Below are 25,814 nucleotides of genomic sequence, written 5' to 3'. Positions count from 1 at the left end.
CAGCTGGGATAGGCTCCAGCTTGCCTGCGACCCTGTAGAACAGGATAAAGCAGCTAGAGATAATGAGATGAGATAATTGCAGCCAGCTGAAACATATAAATCACTGTAGTAATTATCCGATCAAAGGCTCTTAAGTATTTGCTCCTTTGAATCCAAATGGTGACTTTTTTGGCCAGGCATCGTATATCTGCCTTTAATGTGCAGTGTGAAACCCTCTCCTGCGCGCGCGCGCGTGCGTGTGTTTAGCAGATTTGCCCAGGATTTGTCAGAATGTGACGAGATGAAACTGAAACTGAGGATGAATCTCGGATGTGGGTTTCACGGGAGGATGAACCCAAACCCCGGTATAAAAACACAGCGCGCGCTCCCGGTACCACACCACGGCACAGCGCCAGAGAGCGCGTCACAGTGTGAGTGTGTGATGTGAGGAAACTCCACATGAATCTCCGTGACTCAGCGCGCGCGTTTACTGAAGCGCTCTTTTGTTTGATTTCTGGATCTTAGTTTAGTTTTGTTTGTTTTCCCCCTGCCATGCGGACATGCGCATGGGGTTTGTGCACGCTGCTCGCGGTTCTGTCCATCAGCACGAGCCAACCGCACAGCCACTTCACCGGAGTCACCGGGAGCCGCAAGTACCTGTCTAAGGTAAGAAGCCCTAACACATCACAGAGGCGGCGGCAGGAAGTTACGGATGGGGAGGCGATGTAGCGGGGTCTGGGGGCCCCCCGGGAAATTTTTGAATGTTTAACCCTCTAAAACGCTATTTCCCGCATTTTGAGAGGCAAATTTTGGTGGAGTAAAGCTAAGTTTAATGTAACTATTAGAGTACATTTCGTCCATGTATTTTTTCTCATAGGGGCGGCACGGTGGTGTAGTGCTGTCGCCTCACAACAAGAAGGTCCGGGTTCGAGCCCCGTGGCCAGCGAGGGCCTTTCTGTGTGGAGTTTGCATGTTCTCCCCGTGTCCGCGTGGGTTTCCTCCGGGTGCTCCGGTTTCCCCCACAGTCCAAAGACATGCAGGTTAGGCTAACTGGTGACTCTAAATTGACCGTGACTGTGAATGGTTGTCTATGTGTCAGCCCTGTGATGACCTGGCGACTTGTCCAGGGTGTACCCTGCCTTTCGCCCGTAGTCAGCTGGGATAGGCTCCAGCTTGCCTGCGACCCTGTAGGACAGGATAAAGCGGTTACGGAAGATGAGATTTATATACCTGCTCAGCTACGTGCTATAAAGCAAGTAAACAGTCATTCATTTCTTGGTTTGTGAAATTTGACTTGGGATGTTAAAAAAATTTATACTGAAAACTTACCTTGTTATCATCAAGCAACTTGGGTGCCTCTGTCAAACCCAAAAAGTTTGCAATGGATATTTGTCTGAAACTCTTTTTCATACTGATTGTCAGTGAGTGGTCAGGGCAGCAAGCAAATTCATGTAGATCTAGAGCAGCATCAAGTTTTTGGGCACCCAAAACTGCTTGTACGCCTTGTGAATGCTATCTAGCCATCCTAACAGGATATGAGTTATCAGTCAGATACAAATGTAGCAACACTGTTATAGCCTTGCTGTCACAGGGTCCCCGCTTTGGCGCAAGTACCCAAGGAGACCAGACATGTCTAGACAGTTGCCACAGCAACAGGTTAATTAGTCCACAGAATATTCATAAATCAGCTTGTCTACTAAAAGTGATGGGTTTTGCAGTTCTGCATAAGCCAAATAAGGAAAATCCTGGGAAGCGGAGGCAACCGGTGATGTCAGGGTCAGGCTAATTTGCATCGGTTTTGGTGTGAATGGGTGCTACCAATTTACAGTACAAAGGGATGCCACCGGGGCACAGGGATGAAGGGATGCAGCGGGATTTAACAAGGGAAAACAAAGGCGCGCAGCGGACTGTTTATTTAAACTACTCTCTCCTTTTCTTCCTTGTAAATAGTCAAAGGACTCCCATCGTAATTTGGGGGGCAGCCCCCCCAACTTAATTTTTTTGGGGGGCGGTCGCCCCCTGCCCCCCCACCCCGCCGCCGCCGCTTCATCAGAGAGATCAGATCATCCATCCATCCATCCATGATCCTGTGCAGGGTCATGGGCAAGCTGGAGCTTATCCCAGCTGACTATGAACGAGTAGATCAGATCATCATTCATTATTACACTCAAAATGTAAAGCTTTCAGATTTTATTGTCCTGTAATTAAAAGTCGACTAGTTTTTACTCAGATAGCTGCAAAACAAAAACAAAGCTCATTAGATTTTAGTCTGTGACATGACTATATACAGTGGCGCTTGAAAGTTTGTGAACCCTTTAGAATTTTCTATATTTCTGCATAAATATGACTTAAAACATCATCAGATTTTCACACAAGTCCTGAAAGTGGATAAAAAGAACACAGTTAAACAAATGAGACAAAAATATTATACTTGGGCATTTATTTAGTGAGGAAAATGCTCCAATATTACTTATCTGTGAGTGGCAAAAGTATGTGAACCTTGCTTTCAGTATCTGGTGTGAACACCCCCCCCCCCCCCCCCCATGCAGCAATAACTGCAACTAAACGTTTCCGGTAACTGTTCATCAGTCCTGCACACTGGCTTGGAGGAATTTTAGCCCATTCTTCCGTACAGAACAGCTTCAACTCTGGGATGTTGGTGGGTTTCCTCACATGAACTGCTCGCTACAGGTCCTTCCACATAATTTCGATTGGATTAAGGTCAGGACTTTAACTTGGCCATTCCAAAACATTAACTTTATTCTTCTTTAACCATTCTTTGGTCGAATGACTTGTGTGCTTAGGGTTGTTGTTTTGCTGCATGACCCACCTTCTCTTGAGATTCAGTTCATGGACAGATGTCCTGACATTTTCCTTTAGAATTCACTGGTATAGTTCACTGGTAGAATTCACTTAGAATTCATTGTTCCATCAATGATGGCAAGCCGTCCTTGCCCAGATGCAGCAAAACAGGCCCAAACCATGATACTACCACCACCATGTTTCACAGATGGGATAAGGTTCTTATGTTGGAATGCAGTGTTTTCTTTTCTCCAAACATAATGCTTCTCATTTAAACCAAAAAGTTCTATTTTGGTCACATCCATCCACAAAACGTTTTCCAATAGCCTTCTGGCTTGTCCATGTGATTAGCAAACTGCAATGTTATTTTTGGAGAGCAGTGGCTTTCTCCTTGCAACCCTGCCATGCACACTATTGTTGTTCAGTGTTCTCCTGATGGTGGACTCATGAACATTAACATTAGCCAATGTGAGAGAGGCCTTCAGTTGCTTAGAAGTTACCCTGGGGTCCTTTGTCACCTCGCAGGCTATTACACGCCTTGCTCTCGGAGTGACCTTTGTTGGTCGACCACTCCTGGGGAGGGTAACAATGGTCTTGAATTTCCTCCATTTGTACACAATCTGTCTGACTGTGGATTGGTGGAGTCCAAACTCTTTAGAGATGGTTTTGTAAGCTTTTCCAGCCTGATGAACATCAACAACGCATTTTCTGAGGTCCTCAGAAATCTCTTTTGTTCATGCCATGATACACTTCCACAAACGTGTTGTGACGATCAGACTTTGATAGATCCCTGTTCTTTAAATAAAACAGGGTGCCCACTCACACCTGATTGTCATCCCATTGATTGAAAACACCTGACTCTAATTTCACCTTCAAATTAACTGCTAATCCTAGAGGTTCACATATTTTTGCCACTCACAGATATGTAATATTGGCTCATTTTCCTCAATAAATAAATGACCAAGTATAATATTTTTGTCTCGTTTGTTTAACTGGGTTCTCTTTATCTACTTTTAGGACGTGTGAAAATCTGATGATGTTTTAGGTCATATTTATGCAGAAATATAGAAAATTCTAAAGGGTTCACAAACTTTCAAGCACCACTGTATACAGTGCATCATTATACTTTTACCTCATCAGTTATTCATTTATATATGTTTGTTTATAAGAATTCATTTTGTTAGTTATTATTTATTAATGACTTTGCATGTTCTCCTTGTGCCTGCATGGGTTTCCTCTGGATGCTCCAGTTTCTTCCCACAGTCCAAAGACATGCTGGTTAGCTCAAATGGTTACCCTAAACTGCCCGTAGGTGTGAATGTGAGTGTGCATGGTTGTTCGTCTCTGTGTTATTCCTGTGATAGATTGGTGACCTGTCCAGGGTGTACCTGGGATAAGTCAGCTGGGATTGGCACCAGCTTACCCCACGACCCTGACAGATAAGTGGTATAGATAATGGATGGATAGATTATTTATTAGTATTATTTATGAATTGATTGATTTTCCAATATGTCGTATTTATATCTGTATTTATTTGTCTGTAAAATGTTGAATAATATATCCTGATGTAATGTTTAATAGCGATTACATTAAATTAAACATTGTGACATTTCCTAAATGATTTTATTTAAAGTAGGCCTGTTATGTTTTATTACACAGCTCAGAATCAAGTTATTTCTGTATAACAGACTATTGTTTGTACTATCTCATTAGCACAAACAATAAAATCATTTTACATCAATACAATAATTTTTTAATCAGTATTTTGTGTCAAATTATTAATTTCTTTATGAAGTAGCCATGTAAGAAGTGAGATAATGTACAATGAGCTTTGTGCTGGGGTCCTGCATCATCCTTTCTGGGTTTATTTTGTGATGATGATTCTCGCTGACATGGTGGTGCAGTCGGTATCAGCACTGCCTCCCCACTCCTGAGCTCAGGTTTCTGTGTGTGTGTCGTTTCCCACATCCTCCCTGTGTCTGTGTGGGTTTGCTCCAGGTTCTCTGGTTTCCTCCCACTGTCCAAAAAATGCAGCTAGGCAGATTGGCTAGGATAAATTTCCCCTAGGTATCAATGTGTGAATGAAAGTGTGTGTGCGTGGTGTTCTGTGATGACCTGGCATCCCATCCAGGGTGCGTTCACACCTCTTGCCATGTGTTCCAAGGATAGGTTCCTGATCCACCATCAGGATAAAGTGCTTACTGGTGATGAATGGATGATGTAAATTATTACATTGCAGTACATATTATATGTGTTTTAGGCTTACTTCTGCAATGCAGATAGTGAATGTGCACCAAGACTTTATTGCAAGGCCCCAGGCCACGTCCACTCTCAGTGCTCACCCTGTAAGAGAAGGACAAGACGTTGCCGTAGAGACCATATGTGTTGTCCTGGAAACAAGTGTCGTAACCGTAAGTATATTACACACAAACTCCACAGTACCAAGATAATGTGGAAAACAGTATTGATCTTTTTCATCCCAGGCATTTTCACTATAACTTTTTAAAAAATTATGATGCTGTTGTTTTAGCCTTCAGTATTTTTGTGCAGAATTAAAAAAAAAATCATTTTTTTTTATTTTGTGCTTTTTCTGCTCCCTTTCTGTCTCACACAGATGTGTGTAGTCGAGTTTCAGCACAAGTGTTAGCAGAACACACTCCAGAACTGAAGAACCAAATCCATAGCTCTTCTAGACAACTAAAGAAAAACAGGAAGCTCAACAAACCACGCAAAGGTGTGTGTGTGTGTGTGTGTATGTGTGTGTGTGTATGCGCACGCACGTGCATGCATCACCATATCTGGCAGATTGGAAAGGTATAAAACAGTATTAAGCAATTATAACGTGTGTGTATTTCAGGTGAGTTGGGTGCACAGTGTGTGCGCTCAGCTGATTGTGGGCATGGCCTGTGCTGTGCGCGTCGCCTGTGGAAGCGAGTCTGTAAGGTGGAGCCTCAAGAGGGGCAGGTTTGCTCCGCCCCCTGGCGCTGGAAACAATCACGCACTAGTCACACACTGGAGCTGTTCCAGCTGTGTCCCTGTTCAACTGGTCTCGAGTGCAGAACGCAGAGTCACACGCACTCACACACCAACAAACAGAACAACACACAAACCAACACACATCGACCCACTGCTGCTGTCAGACTACACACCTGCCAACAACTCTGAGAGAAAGACAGGCAGAGAGACAGAATGAGACAGACCAAAAGAGAGACAGAATGAGACAGACAGGCAGAGAGAGAGAGAGAGAGAGAGAGAGACACAGAATGAGACAGAGAGAGAATGAAACAGAGAGAGCGAGAGAAACAGAATATGAGAGAGAGAGAGAGAGAGACAGAATGAGACAGACAGGCTGAGAGAGAATGAGACAGAGAGAGAGAGAGAGAATTAGACAGACATAATGAGACAGAGAGAGAGAAACAGAATATGAGAGAGAGACAGAATGAGACAGAGAGAGATAGAATGAGACAGTGAGAAACAAAATGAGAGAGAGAGAATGAGTGAGAGAGACACACACAGAATGAGACAGAGAGAGACAGGATGAGAGAGAGAGACAGAATGAAACAGTGAGAAACAAAATGAGAGAGAGAGAATGAGTGAGAGAGACACACACAGAATGAGACAGAGAGAGAGAAACAGAATATGAGAGAGAGACTGAATCAGACAGATATTTTAATGCTACAATTTTGTTACGTTTGTACCAGCACAAACACAAAATATCACAATATAACAATATCACAGCAATATAAGACAACATAAAATCAAACCAATCCTTCAGTGAATTAAAGTCCAGCATTTCTAATTTGCATATTCATAGCCCTGGAGTTTTTAATGAGGTTGAATTTGTAGAGATAGTCTTGTATTCAGCTAGTTTTAGTCAATAAACAGTTTATTATTGGACAAAGATATTTTTATTGGTTTAAAATTGCACATTTAGGATGAGTGACGATTTTGGTGTCAGAAACACAACCGTGTGTATGTGTGCATTACTGCTAAGTTGCTCATAACATAATAAGCTAAAGGTCAGTCCGCTTGATTGCATTTACGGTGAGGTCAAAACATCTGAGAGCACACTGAACTTCTGGGAGTTTTTCCATTTAAAACTGGAGATAAGTTTCAGTACTCCTTCATACTGTTTGTATTTTCCTTGAGTCTGATCTTCACTGAAGCTCGCTGTCATTAAAGCAAAAGAGGAACAAATCAAATGTTCAGAAATTCTCAAATTCATCTCAATATTTCTAAGATTCTACTAAGTTGTAGCTGATATTTATTTGCAATGAAAAATGTATTGAATATAAAAAATAGAAATTGCAAAATAAACATTTACACTGGTACTCTTGGATACTCTGGGCCTCATAAAACAGCTCAGAGAGTAAGTTTAGCTCTGATCTCAGCGAGGAGTCTAAGCGTGTGTCCCCCCTGGAACAGATACAATATAATTTAAGATCTCAACATTTGATGTTTTTTCACTAAAACCCGACTCAGTTGCTGTAAAACACAGGTTTGTACAGAACATTTGCGGTCCTTAAAGGGGAACTGAAGGCAATTTTTTTATTATCAAAATTATATTTATCTCATTTTATAAAGTGTAGGAATGCATTTCTGACAGCTATTTTGTCACTGCTATAGCAAGTTATGAGTGTTTGAAATATGCTATGTAATATATCAGTCCATATGCCAAAGCAATGGCCGTAAACAAGGTTCGCTGAGACCTGTGTGAGACATCATAGGACAGAAGTAAAACGTACAGCGGAAATCAAGGTGACCAACATCTGCCAACGTTGCCAAAAGATGTGCGCACCCTCCTTCGAATGCTGACGTAATCAAGCCGGAAGTTTTCCCTGTTTCCGAAATCACTCCCTACTCACTATATAGGGCACTATATAGTGGGGACACTATTTTGTAGTGCTGTATGAAACCTTAGTGAGGATTATGTGGGAAATGCACTCAGTATAAGATGTATTTATCACAAAAATACATGCATGTATTTATTATTTTGAAAACCCACCAGCCGCCTGATCTGGCACGTTTTAATTGTGCGACAGTAATGACGTAAATACCAGCATGACAGACTAGTCCTTATCCTGTCGTCTTTCCAACTCTTCTCTACTCCACATTGGTTTGAAGTCGTATGGAATAATCTCCATCACTGATGAAGCTGGCAAATCTCGAAATTAATCTAAATTGGAATGATATGGTGATCTGGCCGCTGTGTAAACAGTTTTCAAAATGGTGGCACTGACACTTCACGTTTGAAGTCTCGCACAAATCTTTTGAAGATCGCTGCAGATAAGTGACGCCTACCGTAGAGCAAACGAACTACATTCAACATGGCTAAAAACCGAAAAGGCCGATAAGTGTAATATAATATGCCAATACGAGTCACGATATAAGGTTAATAAAACCAAAAACGTAATTGAATAACACATTAATTAAGAAATAAAGCAAGTTTAAAAATGACTTCTGTTCCCCTTTAAAAAGCTTATGTGTTTATACAGCTCTGTGCAAAACTATTGGACCCTCTACATATTTATATCCGTTTTATCTGACCCATTTTGTGTCAGTAATGGACCTGGAGCAACTGACCTGCTGATTACTTTATAAAACTACACCACTGGGTAGCTGAGAGGATTCATGCACCACCTTTAGACCCACAGCAATTTTTTATTATTCATTTCTGTTTATTTAGAAACTTGTCATTGTTATTTGAAGGCATTTTCACTTTGCAGAATTTCTTCCCATGAACCTTTCACTTCCACAGAGCTGTAAATATTACCACGGTGTGTATCTCATTGTAGCTAGTGTTTTGTGAAACCGGCACATTGAACATTTATACTAGGTTGTGTGTGATGTTGGTAACCATGGCGATGATCTTTGACTTTTATTTGCTGGTGTTTACAGGTGATTTTTTAAATAAAAGTTGAAGAAGTGATTTATTTTAAATAAAGCCAGTTATGTTTTATAACTCCAGTGAGAAATGTATAGCTGTGTGTTTTAGTACTTCACTCTGCTAACCATTGTGAAGATGTTGACACTTTACCCTTTACCCCATACCAGTCCTGGATGTTTGAACACCTTTTTTAATCTTTTTTTGTTTGTTTTTTCAACTTTGTCATTTTACTGTATTTTCATAGTACCAAGGTGCTGACCTTTGACCTGTACTTAACACCTTTTACATACTCAAAAATAAACAGTAAAATTAAAAATAGGTAACACAGGCTGAGTTTACAATTATTAATCCATATTGAATTGTAAAGTAGTTATTTACTCATGTTTGTGTTTTAACACATTGTATATTATATATGTTTTTGATGGTAACCATGGTAACAAAACAATCCCTTTATAAATGCTTTAGAAATGCAGAAATCAGCCATTCTGTGATGTTATTAACCACACTTTAATTATTGATATCCTTATTGACCCGTACACGTTGTTTGCTGGTAACCGTGGCAATAACCTTTACTTGATGCCACCGTTGCTGATGGTAGGTGCTCTGCAGAGGCCTTTGCCCCTGACCTCGAAGGCCACGTCCCTGTAAGTGGCCACGCCCCTTTCATCAATGCGCAGGTCGGGGAGTAAACACTCCCAAACACGTCGCTTCGGGTTCAACTCTCTCTCTGCTTCACCTCCACATATAAACAAACAAACAAACAAACAAACAAACAAATAAACAAACAAACATATAAACAAACATACAAACTCAAACCTAAAACTAAAATCTAAAAATAGAACAAAAAAATGAATATAAATATATGACTTCTTATATAATCTTTCAAGCGTGTTTTTGTAGATATATAAAAATTAAAAAATACCCCAGAATATAATACACCAATAAACTTTATTTATTAATTTATTTGTTGGTTGGTTGGTTGGTTGGTGTGTGTGTGTGGTGGGGTGGTAGTGGGGGTATTTGTGTGCTTGTTGTTACCTGGATAGGTCTGGAAGGTCACTCTGTCTCCGGGCTGAGCTCCGGTGGGCGGGGTTAAAGGCTCCATCCTGTGTTGATTGATGGCACAGAGCACTCGAGCCTGAGACTGAACACCACGCACCTTCACCGGCCGAACATTGCAAAGCAAAATTGCCAGAGTGTCCTGTAGCTACACACACACACACACACACCAAACATAGGAGAATTATATTAAAACAGCACATCATCATACAAGTGAGTAACCTCACATTTTGCAAAACTATAAACACTATTCCCCTGTTTTCAGACATGATTCAGATTTGTTGAACCTTCTGTGAAAAACTCTACAAAGAAAATCCTTTCGTATATCACCGGCTGCATCTTGTGCTCATTTACAGAGCACTGGCAATCAGTATCATTAACTCAAGCCATCACAGCTTGAGCACAATTATCACACAATTCTCAGGTGGAAACACTAAGAGTCAAAAGTGTTCACCAATCAGAACCTCAGGATAGACAGATAAAAGGGCCATGAATCAGTTCACTTATTTTGGAACAATGGATTCACAGGAGAGGCAGTAGAAAAGGAAGAGGAAGGGCAAGAGCAAGGAGGCAAACAGTTTCGGATGAGACTCGTGCAACTCTGGTTGACCATGTCCTTGTCCATGGCCTGTCAGTGAGGGAAGCTGGACAAAAGCCCTTTTTTTTTTTTACAAAGATATTCCATAATATTGGTGTAAAGAAGGCACCTCAATATTCCAACTTCATTGATTTACACTGAACCAAATAAAGCTGGCAGGAAGCTGCCCCCCAGTGTGTGTTTTTACATTGCAAACTGGGGTTTCACAACCAGAGGTGTGGCATGATACAATGGAGTGTCAGCATCTAGGGTGACATATCTACGGTATGTGATGGAAATATGAATGCCCTGAGTATACCAGTGTTGCTTTCAAAACAACTGCAGGTGAACTGAGAGTTGTGCCTTTGTTAGCTGTGCACATTTATACTACTCTTCAAACACAAGCAAAGTTGCTGAGCATCATATGCAACATATAATCACTTCCGTTAAATAATTCATGTTTAAGGGAAGTAACAGCTTCAATATATATAACGTGTGTATCCTTAGGCCCTGTGGTGACCTGGCGACTTATCTAGGGTGTACCCCGCCTCTTGCCCATAGTCAACTGGGATAGGCTCCAGCTTGCCTGTGACCCTGTAGAACAGGATAAGTGGCTACAGATAATGGATGGATGGATGGACGGATGTATCCTTTAGCCGGGCCAACTTTTCGGGAAAAAAGTCTGTCACAGAAAACTGTGCTCACAAACAGAGAGAGAGAGAGAGAGAGATAGAGACTTGGGCAAGCAACATGTTTGTGGATCAGAAATATAGTGGAGGAGAAAGTGAAGAGAAGTAGGAAGTGATTTGAGGCAGAAAGGCATGTGGACCTTCAACGCCGTAGACATAGACGTTTGAATTCGTGCTGGTCTTGGGCGTTAATTCCACGTCTTTTACTACCAATTGTTCCAGCTCAGAGGTGGAATAACACACACACACACATACATACACACGTTCTTCATCGGGACATTTTATACAGAACGAGAGGCAGAATAAAGGCATAAGAATTCCACCCTGTGTAAAAATTGGCTGTGTAAAATGGGTCAAAGAGTGCAGCCGAATCTGAGCACTTCACAGTGGCCTCTATAAGCCAGATCTTTTGAGAGGAAAATCAGTAAATAATTTACATACTGCTCTCTACTCTAACCAGGCTTATAGTACTCGAGTCCGACTCATGCCCTAATTTTAAGGACTCATGACTTGACTTGGACTTGAGCACTGATGACTCAGACTTGGACTCAGACTCATGCATAAACTGCATTCAGACTTGTAAATTGGAGATGAGGGCTCAGATTTTTTCTTTAATTTTGTTGTAACATGCCATAATAATTTGGCAAAAGATATTTATATCTACGTTAATTTTTATACTAATTTTGTACAAGAGAATGCACATTCACCTTTTCATACCTCATGTTCAGGAACAAACTAACGTTACTGGCACTAAAATGCCAGGAGAGAATGAGCCTAGGATTGTCTGCTTTGCTTATACAGACTTCTCATACAGTGGGAAAAAAATACACTGCTACGTGTTCCATGTAGAAGAACTATCGAGGAGACGACGGGGACAACCTTGAACTTCAATCGTCATTTGGCAAGACTACACCCAGGGAAGTAAGTGACACGCTATGTTCATTGCTCTGTTGATAGCAGGGCTTGCTGACCGATTAACTAGCTAGTGTTAACCCTCTCTCATGTTATTTGCCCTGTTGATAGTGGGGCTTGTGTCGGACTCAACTCGGATCAATAGTGGACTCGACCCGGACTCAACTTGAAATTTTCTTTAATGACTTGAACTTGACTCGGACTTGAACACTGGGGACTTGAGCCTGGACTCGGACTCGAGGTTTAGTGACTCGCATCTCAACAGTTGACTGCGTTCTTCAACGAAATAGATTGAGGATGAAACATGTACCTTTTGAAAGGAACTCCAACAGAGTCAAAGAACAGTGCTTGGAATATGTGCCAGTATGGTTTTTCGTTCGGTATCAAGTATTTGAGTTCAGTTCTGCAATACAGCAGTATATACTGTAGTACAGGCTACTGTATGATGACCAACTTTGTGTGTTATAGCAATGTGTTTTACATATTACTGATATTGCCTGTGATGTAGATGAGAATCTCTGGCTTGACCCAGTCCAGTCACGTCATGCTGAGGCAGAAAAAGCAATTTCTTTCTTAATTTACAATTTATTCATTGATTTATATTGGTTACTGTAATACATACTGGAATTATTTTACTGTAGTCTACGTTCTTTCAGTTTATTTTAATACAATGAGGAATAAAATTTTTAGAAATTTTATACATGGGTTGTGTCTTTACTGTATATTATTTTCATCATGTAAAGAGATTGTTCTGGGGGAAAACCATAAGCTCCATTAATCACTGCAGTAACAGCTTTTTATGGTAGTGTTCTGAATTTCTCACCAGTGCGTTATGACTACTTTGTAGTGTATGTGTATTTGATATCTTTTGTGTGATGTCTGAAGGCAAAGTTTGGTTTTGATGTAAGACTACATGGTTTTGAGCTGAGGGTTTGGTTTTGACATGGAAGTTTGAGGTTTGTGAAGATGAGTTTGCAGTTATGCAATTGTGTTTAGAGTTTCTGGGAATGGAAAATAATTTCAAGAAATGTGTCTTGGCAATCAAGAAAAACTGTAATAAAGGTTGGTTCTGACCTGCTCTGGAGGCATGTGATTGGCCAGTTCGCTAACCACGGTTCGAGGGGCAGAGTCTCCCACATCCACTTCCTGGACATAGAGTGACTCTGAATCCGGATGTTTCCGAACTGCCAGGACACGTCCAATTCTTAGGTCCAACCGGGAAATGTCAGGCCTTGGGTCACGCTCCAATCCACACACTGTCTTAGCAGTTCCTTTAGAGGCCCCGCCTACTTCCTCTCTGATCCCTGACACCAACACATGGAGGGAGAGAGAGTGTAATCCACATGCAAATTCTGTGTGTGTGTGTGTGTGTGTGTGTGTTTTACCTCGGCGGTCCCTCCTTCGTCTCCCCTCACTGTGTATGTGTGTATTGCTTCTTTGAGGTTTAGACGCAGACATGGGTTCAGGTGGAGCAGGAACCTCCGAGAGGGCCGTCTTTATTGCAGTTACTGAAGCAGTTAGGACCCTCTCCTGATGGAGTTTCACTACACACACACACACACACACACACTGATACAAGTCAGTTTTGTGTTGTGATTCAGTGAACTGAAACATCCTGTCATCCTTGAGCTTAGCATTAATTTACATTAGTTAAATTAGATATTTAGCTCTCCTCTAAATCTTAACTGTTGATAACTGGTGTATCTTAAGTTTCAAAACTAGCGAGTGGTTGTGAGTAAACAAACAATTTCCTGAATAAATAAATGTAAATAACAAAACTAGAAAACACACTGTTTACTAGGAGCTGAAAGAGTGTGTGCGCACGTGTGTGAGGTGTTTGAGTGCATACAAAGATTGTGTGTGCGCGCAGATAAGGTGTATGCGTTTGTATTGTATATATGAGGTGTGTGTATGTGTGTGTGTTCGTACTGGCTTTCCTTCTTTGTGTCTCCTGCAGTTTCCTCTTCAGCTCATCAATGTCTTTCTTCAGCTTAGAGTTTTCCACCAAGAGCTTTTTCTCTTCTCGCACTGATGCCTGCAGCCCTACACACACACACACACACACACACACACACACACACACACACACACACACACATACACACACGCCTGATAAAGTGCATGTTCCTAGGGTAGAGGAGCGTGTGTGTGTGTGTGTGTGTGTGTGTGTGTCTTACTAGCTTTCTCTTTGAGCATCTGTACTTGCTGTGTTAAGAAGTCCATCATCTGTTTCTCTTCTTTGGGGTCGAATGTGGGGTCAGGAGGCGATTCACCCGCCATCACTCTCTCATACACAGGCACACACACACACACACAGAGAGAGAGAGAGAGAGAGAGAGAGAGAGAGAGAGAGAGAAACAGATACTGGCATTAAATTAAATTTATGACAAGAAATAATGAAAAAAAAATGGATATGACAAATTCCAAACTCTGTGTGAGGTGTGTGTGTGTGTGTGTGAGAGAGAGAGAGAGAGAGAGAGAGAGAGAGAGAGAGAGAGAGCACAACACACACACACACACACACACACACCAGCTGTCCCCCCCCACACACACACCTGTCAGGCCAAATAGCACTATAAATACACACACACTCAGACTTTCCTGTGATGGCGTCTCTGTGCTCTGTAAACACACTTTCAACACTCTAGTAATTCTACCTCGCTACTATACTTAGGTATTATTTTCGTGTATTTATACGTTATTTGAGTATTAATGAAATTACTTTTCCAAGCAAAAAAATGACTTTATTTATTGCATTTTTATTTATACTTTTAAAGTACTCATTATAAATCGTAAAGGTTTCTTTTTCTCTCATCCAGCCAGTGACTGTTCACTACACATCAATCACACAGGCTCAGTTTATCATCCAGTTCATCAGTGTAGAACAAACGATCACGACTCATGCTAGCGCTGTAGTGTGTGGAGATGGATAATCTGTCAGACTGCAGTGTGGAAGTTGAGACTGAGCGCCCCAGCCCTACCTCAGTAAACTGTTTTAGTATGCTGGAGGAAACTAAGACTCGTACACAATGAGGCGTCTCCTTTACTTCCCTAGAAGGCATGAACTCCAGCTAATTTGAAAAAGCATATTACCAGACTAGCCGAGCATCAATTCCTGTAGCTAGTGTTAATTTGCTCGTTAAATTCTAGCTAACGATTAGATAGTACACTGTGTACAGATTACTGTTGGATACAGTATATTGATGATCATTTCATCAGATTTGTTTTATTTTAAATACTTGAGTACATTTAAAAGTAGAACATTTTAATTTTCACATGTATATTCTTGGCTGCGCACTTCCACTTTTAACTGAGTAAGAATTTGATACAGTGTCGAGACTTTCATTTCAGTGCCATTTCTCATTATTTTGTATGCCCATGTAGTCTGTAACACACAGATCACTCTATAACACATTAATCTTTATTAAGCCTTTAGTAAATTTACAGTAAACAAGTGCAGAAGATGATCAGTTACACACACACACACACACACACACACACACACACACACACACACACACACACACAAAATAAAAACATGTCAAATGAAATAGATAAAAATAAAATTAGAACAAACCCAGAAAATGTAAATAATCCAGTTAGTGTGTGTGTGTGTGTGTGTGTGTAGACCATTACCTGTGTGAATATGTGCTGAGCTTCACAGGAAATGTGCAGCAATGTCATGGAACCAGAGAAAAGAAGCTATACAACTGAACACCTCACACACACACACACACACACACACACACACACACACACACACACACACACACACACACTCTCTCTCTCTCTCTCTCTCTCTCACACACACACACACACACACACACACACACACACACACACACACACTCAGTCAGTCAGTCAGCATTCCAGATTTGAAAAGTTGAGGCACATGTTCTTGGTATCGGATTCCCCTAACATGCACGCATATGTACACACACGCACGCACGCGCGCACACACACACACAGAGGATGGTTCTCGTCCCAGCTGCCGTGTATGTAGGGTTGTGAATCTCATCTCATCTCATTATCTCTAGCCGCTTTATCCTGTTCTACAGGGTCGCAGGCAAGCTGGAGCCTATCCCAGCTGACTACGGGCGAAAGGCGGGGTACATCCTGGACAAGTCACCAGGTCATCACAGGGCTGACACATAGACACAGACAACCATTCACACTCACATTCACACCTACGGTCAATTTAGAGTCACCAGTTAACCTAACCTGCATGTCTTTGGACTGTGGGGGAAACCGGAGCACCCGGAGAAAACCCACGCGGACACGGGGAGAACATGCAAACTCCACACAGAAAGGCCCTCGCCGGCCACGGGGCTCGAACCTGGACCTTCTTGCTGTGAGGTGACAGCGCTAACCACTACACCACCGTGCCGCCCCAGGGTTGTGAATATATATGAATATGATGCTGATATACCGTGATAACCTGAAACTGTTATACAGTTGTATGTGTTTTTTTCTGTGAGGACAGGAACTGAGAGAGAAAGAGAGAGAGAGAGAGAGAGAGAGAGAGAGAGAGAGAGAGAAATGGAGTCAGAGGAGATTCCAGGGATTGGGAGAGCCCCAGGCAAGAAAATACAAAGGGCCCTCCTGCCACTTTTCCCCTCTTTTTTCCTCTATAAAGAATCAGAAATCTACTGAGCCCTTAAAGGATCCCACACATTGCTGTCCTCCATTTTTGATTCTCCACACAAATGCTGTGTCTCTGCATGTAGACCTCCATACTATAGTATATACAGAGGTTCCAGTCGACCAGTCGACTTATCTGAAGAAAGGTGTAGGTTATGGAAGGCAGTCATCAATCGTAAGGATATCAAATGTGAAGAGAATTTGGATCAAACAATCATCTGAAAATATTTTGCTCTTTCAGTATTTGGTTTTCACTTTCATGACACATTGAAACGTTGTCAATACGAAGTTATGTGTTGAATTCCAAACTATCGATCCTTCATTACATTCCCTCACACAGCTCAATGTTCATTATGGTAAAATAAAGCATTATACACTGTTTAACTAATCCATCCTCACATTTCCATAGATATAGTGGATTAATCAAACTCTGATATGAGATGTACAATTTAATCAATTGTCACCTGGGGTGAATGAGGTGAATGTAGGATATTTTATGAGAATTTCATGTTGTCTTTTAACAAACTGGGAAAAAAAATTAAATAGAAATGCAGGTAAGAAGCCTTATCTGCATGAGAGGACCAATCCATTAGGTATTAAGCTAGGGAATCAAAATAACTCCAAGCATGTTGTATTGTGAAAAGAAAAGAAAAGAAAGACAAAAAGAAAGCACAACTTTATTCATCACACACTTGTGAAATTTCCACTCTGCATTTAACCCATCTGAAGCAGTGAACACACACATGCACACACACATGAGCAATGAGCACACACACATACCCAGAGCAGTAGGCAGCCATGCTAACAGCACCCAGGGAGCAGCTGGGAGTTAGGTGCCTCGCTCAAGGGCACCTCAGCCCAAGGCTGTCCCATATTAACCTAACCTGCATGTCTTTGGACTGTGGGGGAAACCGGAGCACCCGGAGGAAACCCACGCAGACATGGGGAGAACATGCAAGCTCCACACAGAAAGGCCCTCGCCGGCCGCTGGGTTCGAACCCAGAACCTTCTTGCTGTGAGGTGACCATGCTAACCACTACACCACTGTGCCGCCCTGTGGGTAGCTGCGCAGATCATAGTGACCTCGGTGAAAACAAAAGATAACCAGAAACCATCCAGCCATCCATTATCTGTAGCCACTTACCCTGTTTGACAGGGTCGCAGGCAAGCTGGAGCCTATCCCAGCTGACTATGGGCGAGAGGCGGGGTACACCCTGCACAAGTTGCCAGGTTATCGCAGGGCTGATACATAGAGACAAACAACCATTCACACCTACGGTCAATTTAGAGTCACCAATTAGCCTAACCTGCACGCCTTTGGACTGTGGTGGAAACTGGTGCACCCGGAGGAAACCCACGCGGACACGGGGAGAACATGCAAACTCCACACAGAAAGGCCCTTGCTGGCGGCTGGGCTCGAACTCAGGACCTTCTTGCTGTGAGGTGACAGTGCTAACCACCGTGCCACTTGGGTTTTGAAGCCTTTTTGTTCAAATTGAAAGACACCATCTTGAGATTGCACAGTCAGTAAAAGTTGGAGCCAGAGCAACTTAAGATGACACCTTGAACACTGTCTCAAAGTCACAGTACAGTGTTATTAATTAACATGTAAAACGCAGAACTGTAATTCTATAATTTTGCAGGTATTTTGATTTTACCATTGTCAGAAAAATATTTTAAAGCAGTAAGTCATGACTGACTGAGCTTCGATTTGCTAGTTCGCTGACATTATCCATCATTTTCATCTCATCTCATTATCTCTAGCCGCTTTATCCTTCTACAGGGTCGCAGGCAAGCTGGAGCCTATCCCAGCTGACTATGGGGCGAAAGGCGGGGTACACCCTAGACAAGTCGCCAGGTCATCACAGGGCTGACACATAGACACAGACAACCATTCACACTCACATTCACACCTACGGTCAATTTAGAGTCACCAGTTAACCTAACCTGCATGTCTTTGGACTGTGGGGGAAACCGGAGCACCCAGAGGAAACCCACGCGGACACGGGGAGAACATGCAAACTCCACACAGAAAGGCCCTCGCCGGCCCCGGGGCTCGAACCCAGGACCTTCTTGCTGTGAGGCGACAGCGCTAACCACTACACCACCGTGCCGCCCCATCCATCATTTTAATCCAAGTAATGTAAATATAAGTAGCAAATATAAGATTCCAAATATAAAATATGAAAAATATAAACAGCAGTAAACATTTATTTACACAACATGTTTTTTTTTCCAGGAAATAATCTCTGACACTTGCAGTGAGTTAAGTGTTTTTATTCTCCGCTCATTCTGTCAGTGGAGTTTGTTTAAAAAGTTAGCAAACTTACCAAGATACTACAAATGTAAGCTAAAGTCATACAATAAATAGTAAATAGTTATGAAATTTCTATCTCGGATTGTGTCATCACTTTGTTCACTCATGTTGGTTTGCTAGTTATCAATAACAATATAATCATGATCGTAATAATATCAATACTTATATATTATTCCCAAAATAATATCAATACTTATCAGCTTACACATTAAGCTGAGCAACAGTTTACAGCAGAACAGGACATGAATTTGTTGAAGAGCTGTGTACAATCCACAGCTTCAGGTGAGTGTTGGAAAGTGTGTGCACATTCATAAGGCTCCACTGTCATGTCCAAAACTGTTACCTCATTAACCAAGGCCTTTTATTTATCACTAATAACTCCTATAAAACACAATTATCGTTAGCAAAAATACTGGGGGAGATATCAACCTAACTGAAATGAGAGAACACTATTCCTGAAAATAAGTAAATAATTAAAATGGAAGTTTGGCTCATTTTCTGTTCATTAATATTGGAATGGGAGGAGTTAGATAGTGTACTGCAGCCAGCCACTAGGGGGCATCAGAGACATTTTGGCTTCGCTTTTAAAGCTCATAGGCAACAGTTTTAATTTTATGCACATTTGAATCTTTATATGTTAAAAAAAAAGACCTTTGTAATTTTCTTCTGGTCCCAAGAAGTATTGTTAATAAGTAATAATTAGAATAAGTTAGCACGGATCGTGGCGAATTTCTGTTCGGCTATTTTTGTGACCACTCGGTTCGTGACGTCATTTAAGCCAAACAAACCGCTTGAGTTGAGTCCACTTACATTTACTTACATTGCCGTTCGGCTTGAGTGCAGACGTGCATTCAGGAATTTCCAAAGAAAAACCATGCCTTATTGTTGTGCAGTGAACTGTAACCATAGACGTCGCCAGACCCATTTTAGGGTAGCTCCAGCCACCCTATCTTATGGCAAAGCCACCCTATATTTTTTGCCCTTTTTTAAATTATTTATATTTTTATTTTTTTTCCCAAAAAAAACAAAGGCAGTAAAGCACTGAACATGAGCCATCAAGAACGCAAGTTAATCCGAACAACAGTTTCTGCTTGCTTATTTATTGTTTAATGCAATATTATTAATATCGTTATGATTCCTCCTCATTGGCTCTGTGTCAAGCGTCACGTCGAGTGGTAGGCTAGTAGGACTTAAAAAACTACGCGGGCATTCTGCAGCAGGCGCGGTGCGGGCTTCCATTGAGTTGGGTTTGCAGAGAGTCAGAATTCTATGCTTTCATTTGCAGACACACACGGTGAGATTGTAATTTGATGTCAGTGGTTTGCATTTGCTTAACTTTACCTAGGCTATATTGAGTCTTCTGTAGAATGTTTACATGATGATTTGTGAAGCACTTGCCCTCTTCAGTTTGCGCAGGAATGCATGACACCTACCATTGTTTTTTTCACATTTTTGTAGTTTAGCTGGTGAAGTTGCTTCAGCAAGCAATTAAATGATGAAAGCAATTTTAAAATAGAATAGAAATGGTGGGAAGTGTGTCCCCAAGGTGTGATGCTCTTGAAATAATGAATTGATTGACAGCCTTAGTAGGCGCTCTGAAAAATGTTCGGCGTGCGCTGCGCGCGCACAATACCTTTTCTCCTCTGGGTGCTAAGCTACCCCTGACTCTCAAACCTAGTGACGTCCCTGACTGTAACAACGGGACCGGTTCAGGAAGAAGTTTATACCTTTTTCCGAGAGAGGAGAAGAGGCAGAGAGAGTGGATTGGCTTTTTCCAGAAGAGGAGAAGAGGTGGAGCAAGTGGGTTGGTTTTTTCCAGAAGAGGCGGAGTGAAAGGATTGGCTTTTTCTGAAAAAGGAGAAGAGGCGGAGTAAGTGGGTTGGCTTTTTCTGAAAGAGGAGACGAGGCAGAGAGAGTGGATTGTGTGCGTGAAGCCAGAGGGTTGTTTTTTTTCCAGTAATTGTTACCTATATCCACTAGGGAGGGCGGTTTAATTATTCTTCAAAAGGGCTCTTATTTAGTATTACGATGAAAGTAAGAATTTATCATAACTACCAGGATAAATGGTTTGGGCGCGAGTCTTGCTGAGGTCCGGGGTCACCGCGATCAGTGTCGGCTGAGTCGCTGTCCAATTCCAAGGCCGCACAGTCAAACCAGTGAGCCACATTCGCCGATTGCTTCGCAATGGCCATAGGTTCATACGTATATGGTTTCACCTCTAAATATTCAATTTGGAGAGTTCCTACTTCAAAATCGCTATCGCTTTCAGACATTTTACACAACTTCTCACGACCAAAGTCCGTACACGTGTGCTCGGTTTGCAAGTAAACACAGAACTGCTCCCGGTCTGTTTGCCTTAAATGACGTCACGACGACAGTCCCCTGGTGGTGAAAGTGTGCATAAGTGAGATGTAAACAAACCTTCGGAAATTGGGCAAAACAGTATATTTTAACCGTTTTATTCAATTTTAGGGTGCAAATTAGACACTAGGAAGATTGAATTCGCTTTTTGGGTTGTTCTTCTAGACAATAAAGTTGATATTCTACATTTCACCTCCAACCCTTGCCTATGACCTTTAAACCCCACGTTACGAGGTCCATTCAAATAAACAATTGCTGGTTTCTGGTTAGGCAGCACGGTGGTGTAGTGGTTAGCAAGAAGGTCCGGGTTCGAGCCCAACAGCCGGCGAGGGCCTTTCTGTGTGGAGTTTGCATGTTCTCCCCGTGTCCTCCGGGTGCTCCGGTTTCCCACACAGTCTAATTGACCTTGTGAATGGTTGTTTGTCTGTGTGTCAGACCTGCAATGACCTGGCAGCTTGTCCAGGGTGTACCCCGTCTCTCACCCATAGGTGTCCAGCTTGCCAGCGACCCTGTAGAACAGGATTTGATGGACTTCAAAACCCCACAATGGGAGTAAATGGCACTATGTTGTGCCGTCATACGTATAGTCACTGGTTCAAACAAATCAGCTTCTCCAGCAGCAGTCATGTGCGCTGTAATGACTCAAGACTAACACTAGAGGGAGAGAGAGTACCGATCTGAATGATAGAGCCATGTAAAACCGTCTTTTTTTCTTTTTTGCGTCTTTTTCTCTTTGTGCACTGAAAATGTGTGAAAGTCACTACTAGTCAAATATTTGCACGCCCCTGCCCAGAGGTCGCAAAAATACACACGTTATTTACTTAAGTAGAAGTACAGATACGTGTGTAAGAAAAGTATAAAAAGTTAAAAGTAGCCTCTGAAGGACATTTCTACCAGCTGTTTGTGTGCAAAGCTATAATATAATATAATATAATATAATATAATATAATATAATATAATATAATATAATATAATATAATATAATATAATATAATATAATATAATTGGGGGTTGTTATGTACATATTAGTTATGTCCATATTAGCTAGCTGTATATATTGGCTGTGCCCAGCACACTAACCGACACCCAGCTGTGTATAACAATAACTTATCTTTACCTTCCTAGCTGCTCTTTACATGCTTATTAATAACTTACTTAAAGAGTTTGGACAGCAAACATCATACAGCTAAAGTGTTAGGTATTTAAATCCAACAATTGAGAATATTTACACAAAAATATTGAAATGTAAAAGTTGACAGAAAACACGTTCACCTCAGTTTACCAAATTTAAACGCAGTTCATGTTTTGAGTCAGAGTCGGGGTTGCCAGATTGGGTTTGCTTAAACAGTACCGTATTTTTATGGGTTATTTTTATTGTCTCATCCATTTGGGTTGAAATCATCTTGATGTTGGGAAATTACATGATGATGCAACATAAATAATCGATAATCGATGACAAGTCTAATATGAAAATGTAAGGAATAGAAAGTACAGATATTTGTGTTAAAATGTAGGGAGTAGGCAGCACGGTGGTGGTTAGCACTACTGCCTCACAGCAAGAAGGTTCTGGGTTCGAGCCCAATGGCTGACGAGGACCTTTCTGTGTGGAGTTTGCATGTTCTCCCCGTGTCTGCATGGGTTTCCTCCGGGTGCTCCAGTTTCCCCCACAGTCCAAAGACATGCAGGTTAGGCTAATAGGTGGCTCTAAATTGACCGTAGATGTGAGTGTGAATGGCTGTTTGCCCCTTATTCATCTCATCTCATCTCATCTCATTATCTCTAGCCGCTTTATTCTTCTACAGGGTCGCAGGCAAGCTGGAGCCTATCCCAGCTGACTATGGGCGAAAGGCGGGGTACACCCTGGACAAGTCACCAGGTCATCACAGGGCTGACACATAGACACAGACAACCATTCACACTCACATTCACACCTACGGTCAATTTAGAGTCACCAGTTAACCTAACCTGCATGTCTTTGGACTGTGGGGGAAAACGGAGCACCCGGAGGAAACCCACGCGGACACGGGGAGAACATGCAAACTCCGCACAGAAAGGCCCTCGCTGGCCACGGGGCTCAAACCCGGACCTTCTTGCTGTGAGGCGACAGCGCTAACTACTACACCACCGTGCCCCCCCCCCATTCATATTTAATAATAAAATATGATATGATGGATCAGATGATGTGAGCAAATGCTCCTCCACAAATCCAAAATTAAGCCAGTAAATGTCTACAGTGAATCCCTGTGACCTATGCAGTGCCCAACATAGTGCGTTTTGTGCTGTGGTTCGGGACGCAGCTGCTTAGGTTACTCAGTAACAGCGTATTTTTCCGTCATCACTCGGTGTATGTGTTTTGGCTTTGTGGTAGTTTAGCACTACTCTACACTGAGAGCATCTGTTATTACACACACGCACACACAGTGCATGGGTGGAGTTTAACAGTCAGTTGATTTATAGAGCACACCTGCTTTAATCTCAGACACATACTTTAATGGTGTGTGTGTGTGTGTGGGGGGGCTTCTAAAAGCATTCCATAGCTCAGGTAGTCAGATCTCTCTCTCTCTCTCTCACACAGAGAGAGAGAGAGAGAGATACAATTGATGTAATTGTATATGCTACTGAGCAGAAGGCAAAAATATGAGAAATTTAATATTATGGAAAAAGTTTTGCTCCTGTGGTCCTGAAATGAGAAACAGTTCCATGCAATTCTGATAAAGTTCTTGGAAAAAGTTCCCTTGTCCATGAATAGGTTTCTAAACCCGGTAAATTTTTCTTTGTCCATGTTCCTGTGTTGTTGTAAAAAAAAACAAAACAGTTCTTGTATCTAAGAAAAAGTTCCTGTAAGAACGCTTCCGTACTCCTGTAAAAAGGTTCCTGAGTTCTTGTGAAAAAGTTTGTGGTCATGAAATAAGAAACACTTCCATGTGATTCTGAAAAAGTTCCTGTAACTGTTCAAATGTTCCTGTAAATAAGTTCCTGGCTTTAGGACAAAGTTCCTATATCCATGAAAAAGTTCTTGTAAAAAGGTTCCATCACTTGTGTTTGTTATACTGTTACATCCTGCACAACACAACTGCTAAATAAAGTTTAAAACTCATCCTGTGAAAAGTGTGTTAAAATCAGTGTAAATGTTTTGCTAAAGCACTAAAAGACACGCCTCCTCCTCTCTTATTGGCCAGAGAGAGTGTGGTGCAAGAATAAAAAATATATTTACATGTCCTGTATGTGGATGGTTTTCATCCTTCACTCTGGTCTCATCACTGATTCCCAGTACACATAATGTTTTTTTCATGTTTAAAGCAATTTGTTTTCTGCATGTAGTGGAAAAGCCACTTTACTGTGAATGTTTCCATCCCATAATATCCCCAGGACAGAACTCCACAGTGGCGCGTGGGATCCATGGTTACGGCGTAGAGTGGTCGAGTGTTAAACTCCAAACTTGAGGTCACCTCTGTAATAATTCATAGTTCTGGTGTGTGTGTGTGTGTGTGTGTGTGTCAGTCTCATCCTCTGTTACTGCACTCTCCTCTGTGTATGCTCACATTGTCAAGGGCGATCTCCCCACTCCGCCCCTTCCTCCTCTCTCCCTTAAACACCACCTTTAACACAAGTTATAACTCATTAATAATACATCAGTAACACACACACACACACAAACACACACACACACACACACACACACACACACACACACTTACACTTACACTTTCAATGCCCTGCCCCCACAGTGTGATTTGGGTGTGTCTCCACCCTTGTCCGCTTGTCCTTGTCCAGATTGCAGGACTGTAGCCCTGCCCTTTTTTCACAAACACCTGTAAGGAGCCAATGAGAAGACCTTGGAGGCGGTGCCTAAACACCAGGCAAAAATCATTCCTTTTCCAAGTAGGAATAGTGGGTGGGGCTAAAGGGATGGTGAGCCGCGCACCTCTGAAACTTCGTCCTGTCTTTGGCTCTGGTACAGCCAGGTACCGCCCACCTGAGAATGAGTGACAGATCAGAAAGTGATGAGATGGAAAAGATGGTATAACAGGATTGGTTTAGATAAGCAACCAATCAGAATAAAGAGAAGGCGGGTAAAGGTGGTGTGATGTGATTTTTTTAGAGGAAAAATAGCAGTTTTATTCTTTGTGTTCAAGTAACGTCATGCTTGATGTCCCAATCCAGAAGTCTGCCATGTTGGATGATAACAACAACGAGGAACCAGCGCTTCATGTGTGAGCTGTTGCAACATTTTGTGATTTTATTTTGACTTCTTTGCCTTTGAAGAAAGACAGTGCTTACTTTGTGTGCAGGACATAATTGCGATAATAATGCTACTCATGACAGAGAGAAACGGTTCTTCAGAATTTCCAAAATAATTAAAAATGGCAACAAAACAGATGAAGAACTGTCCAGAGAACACTGCGCTGTAGTTTAAAAACATACATCGTAAGGACTTAACCGAGGAAACAGTTAATCACACCCACGTGTGTGGTGACCACTTTATAACTGGTAAGAGTTCATTGCTAATTAAAGCTATGTTTTCTGCTGATTAAATTGAACTTTTGAGCTTTAGCATAAACACTCTGCTTCTCACCTTGCAGGAGCACC

At 41.8% G+C, this 25,814-nt stretch overlaps 3 protein-coding genes across 6 annotated transcripts in view; 1 reads left to right on the top strand and 2 right to left on the bottom strand.

The window, feature by feature from the left end:
- Positions 1-405: 405 nt before the first annotated feature.
- On the top strand, positions 406-8,531 carry LOC132896132 (dickkopf-related protein 2-like). Its single transcript, XM_060936850.1, has 4 exons — positions 406-645; positions 5,042-5,192; positions 5,396-5,515; positions 5,639-8,531. The coding sequence occupies exons 1-4, from the start codon at positions 532-534 to the stop codon at positions 5,944-5,946; spliced, it is 693 nt and encodes a 230-aa protein (XP_060792833.1). The 5' UTR covers positions 406-531; the 3' UTR covers positions 5,947-8,531.
- A 620-nt stretch (positions 8,532-9,151) lies between these two features.
- aimp1b (aminoacyl tRNA synthetase complex interacting multifunctional protein 1b) lies at positions 9,152-24,790 on the bottom strand. 4 transcript variants are annotated; one of them, XM_060937817.1, is made up of 7 exons: positions 24,767-24,790; positions 14,083-14,187; positions 13,835-13,948; positions 13,291-13,449; positions 12,980-13,209; positions 9,707-9,875; positions 9,152-9,404 (listed from the first exon to the last, which is right to left on the bottom strand). In XM_060937817.1, exons 2-7 carry the CDS (start codon positions 14,183-14,185, stop codon positions 9,238-9,240), a joined length of 942 nt encoding a protein of 313 aa, XP_060793800.1. In that variant the 5' UTR covers positions 14,186-14,187; positions 24,767-24,790; the 3' UTR covers positions 9,152-9,237. The 4 variants fall into 4 exon arrangements, with proteins under 4 accessions (XP_060793800.1, XP_060793797.1, XP_060793798.1 ...); XM_060937814.1 differs by lacking the exon at positions 24,767-24,790 and adding an exon at positions 15,542-15,702 and having other exon boundaries at positions 14,083-14,191; XM_060937815.1 differs by lacking the exon at positions 24,767-24,790 and adding an exon at positions 15,542-15,702 and having other exon boundaries at positions 9,152-9,398; positions 14,083-14,191.
- The window catches only part of LOC132896764 (nephronectin), a 13,218-nt gene continuing 11,096 nt past the window's right edge, over positions 23,693-25,814 (bottom strand). Inside the window, exons 11-12 of the mRNA XM_060937813.1 lie at positions 24,929-25,200; positions 23,693-24,823 (exon numbers count right to left, since the gene is read on the bottom strand). Of these exons, the coding sequence (XP_060793796.1) occupies positions 24,728-24,823; positions 24,929-25,200 (368 nt within the window). The 3' untranslated portion in view covers positions 23,693-24,727. The remainder of the gene's footprint in view (positions 24,824-24,928; positions 25,201-25,814) is intronic.

Source organism: Neoarius graeffei, chromosome 13, assembly GCF_027579695.1.
Source record: "Neoarius graeffei isolate fNeoGra1 chromosome 13, fNeoGra1.pri, whole genome shotgun sequence".
NCBI classification, from domain to species: domain Eukaryota; kingdom Metazoa; phylum Chordata; class Actinopteri; order Siluriformes; family Ariidae; genus Neoarius; species Neoarius graeffei.
This window is presented reverse-complemented; position numbering and strand designations above follow the sequence as displayed.

What these genes read in the sequence shown, in the direction of transcription:
- LOC132896132 (XM_060936850.1), top strand. Translation starts at nt 532, where the DNA reads ATGCGGACATGCGCATGGGGTTTGTGCACGCTGCTCGCGGTTCTGTCC. An exon ending in GCCGCAAGTACCTGTCTAAG is followed by an intron (nt 646 to 5,041) that starts GTAAGAAGCCCT and finishes TATGTGTTTTAG; the next exon opens with GCTTACTTCTGCAATGCAGA. An exon ending in GCTCAACAAACCACGCAAAG is followed by an intron (nt 5,516 to 5,638) that starts GTGTGTGTGTGT and finishes TGTGTATTTCAG; the next exon opens with GTGAGTTGGGTGCACAGTGT.
- aimp1b (XM_060937814.1), bottom strand. Translation starts at nt 15,589, where the DNA reads ATGACATTGCTGCACATTTCCTGTGAAGCTCAGCACATATTCACACAG. An exon ending in ACGAAGGAGGGACCGCCGAG is followed by an intron (nt 13,210 to 13,290) that starts GTAAAACACACA and finishes TGTTGGTGTCAG; the next exon opens with GGATCAGAGAGGAAGTAGGC. An exon ending in ATCACATGCCTCCAGAGCAG is followed by an intron (nt 9,876 to 12,979) that starts GTCAGAACCAAC and finishes GTGTGTGTGTAG; the next exon opens with CTACAGGACACTCTGGCAAT.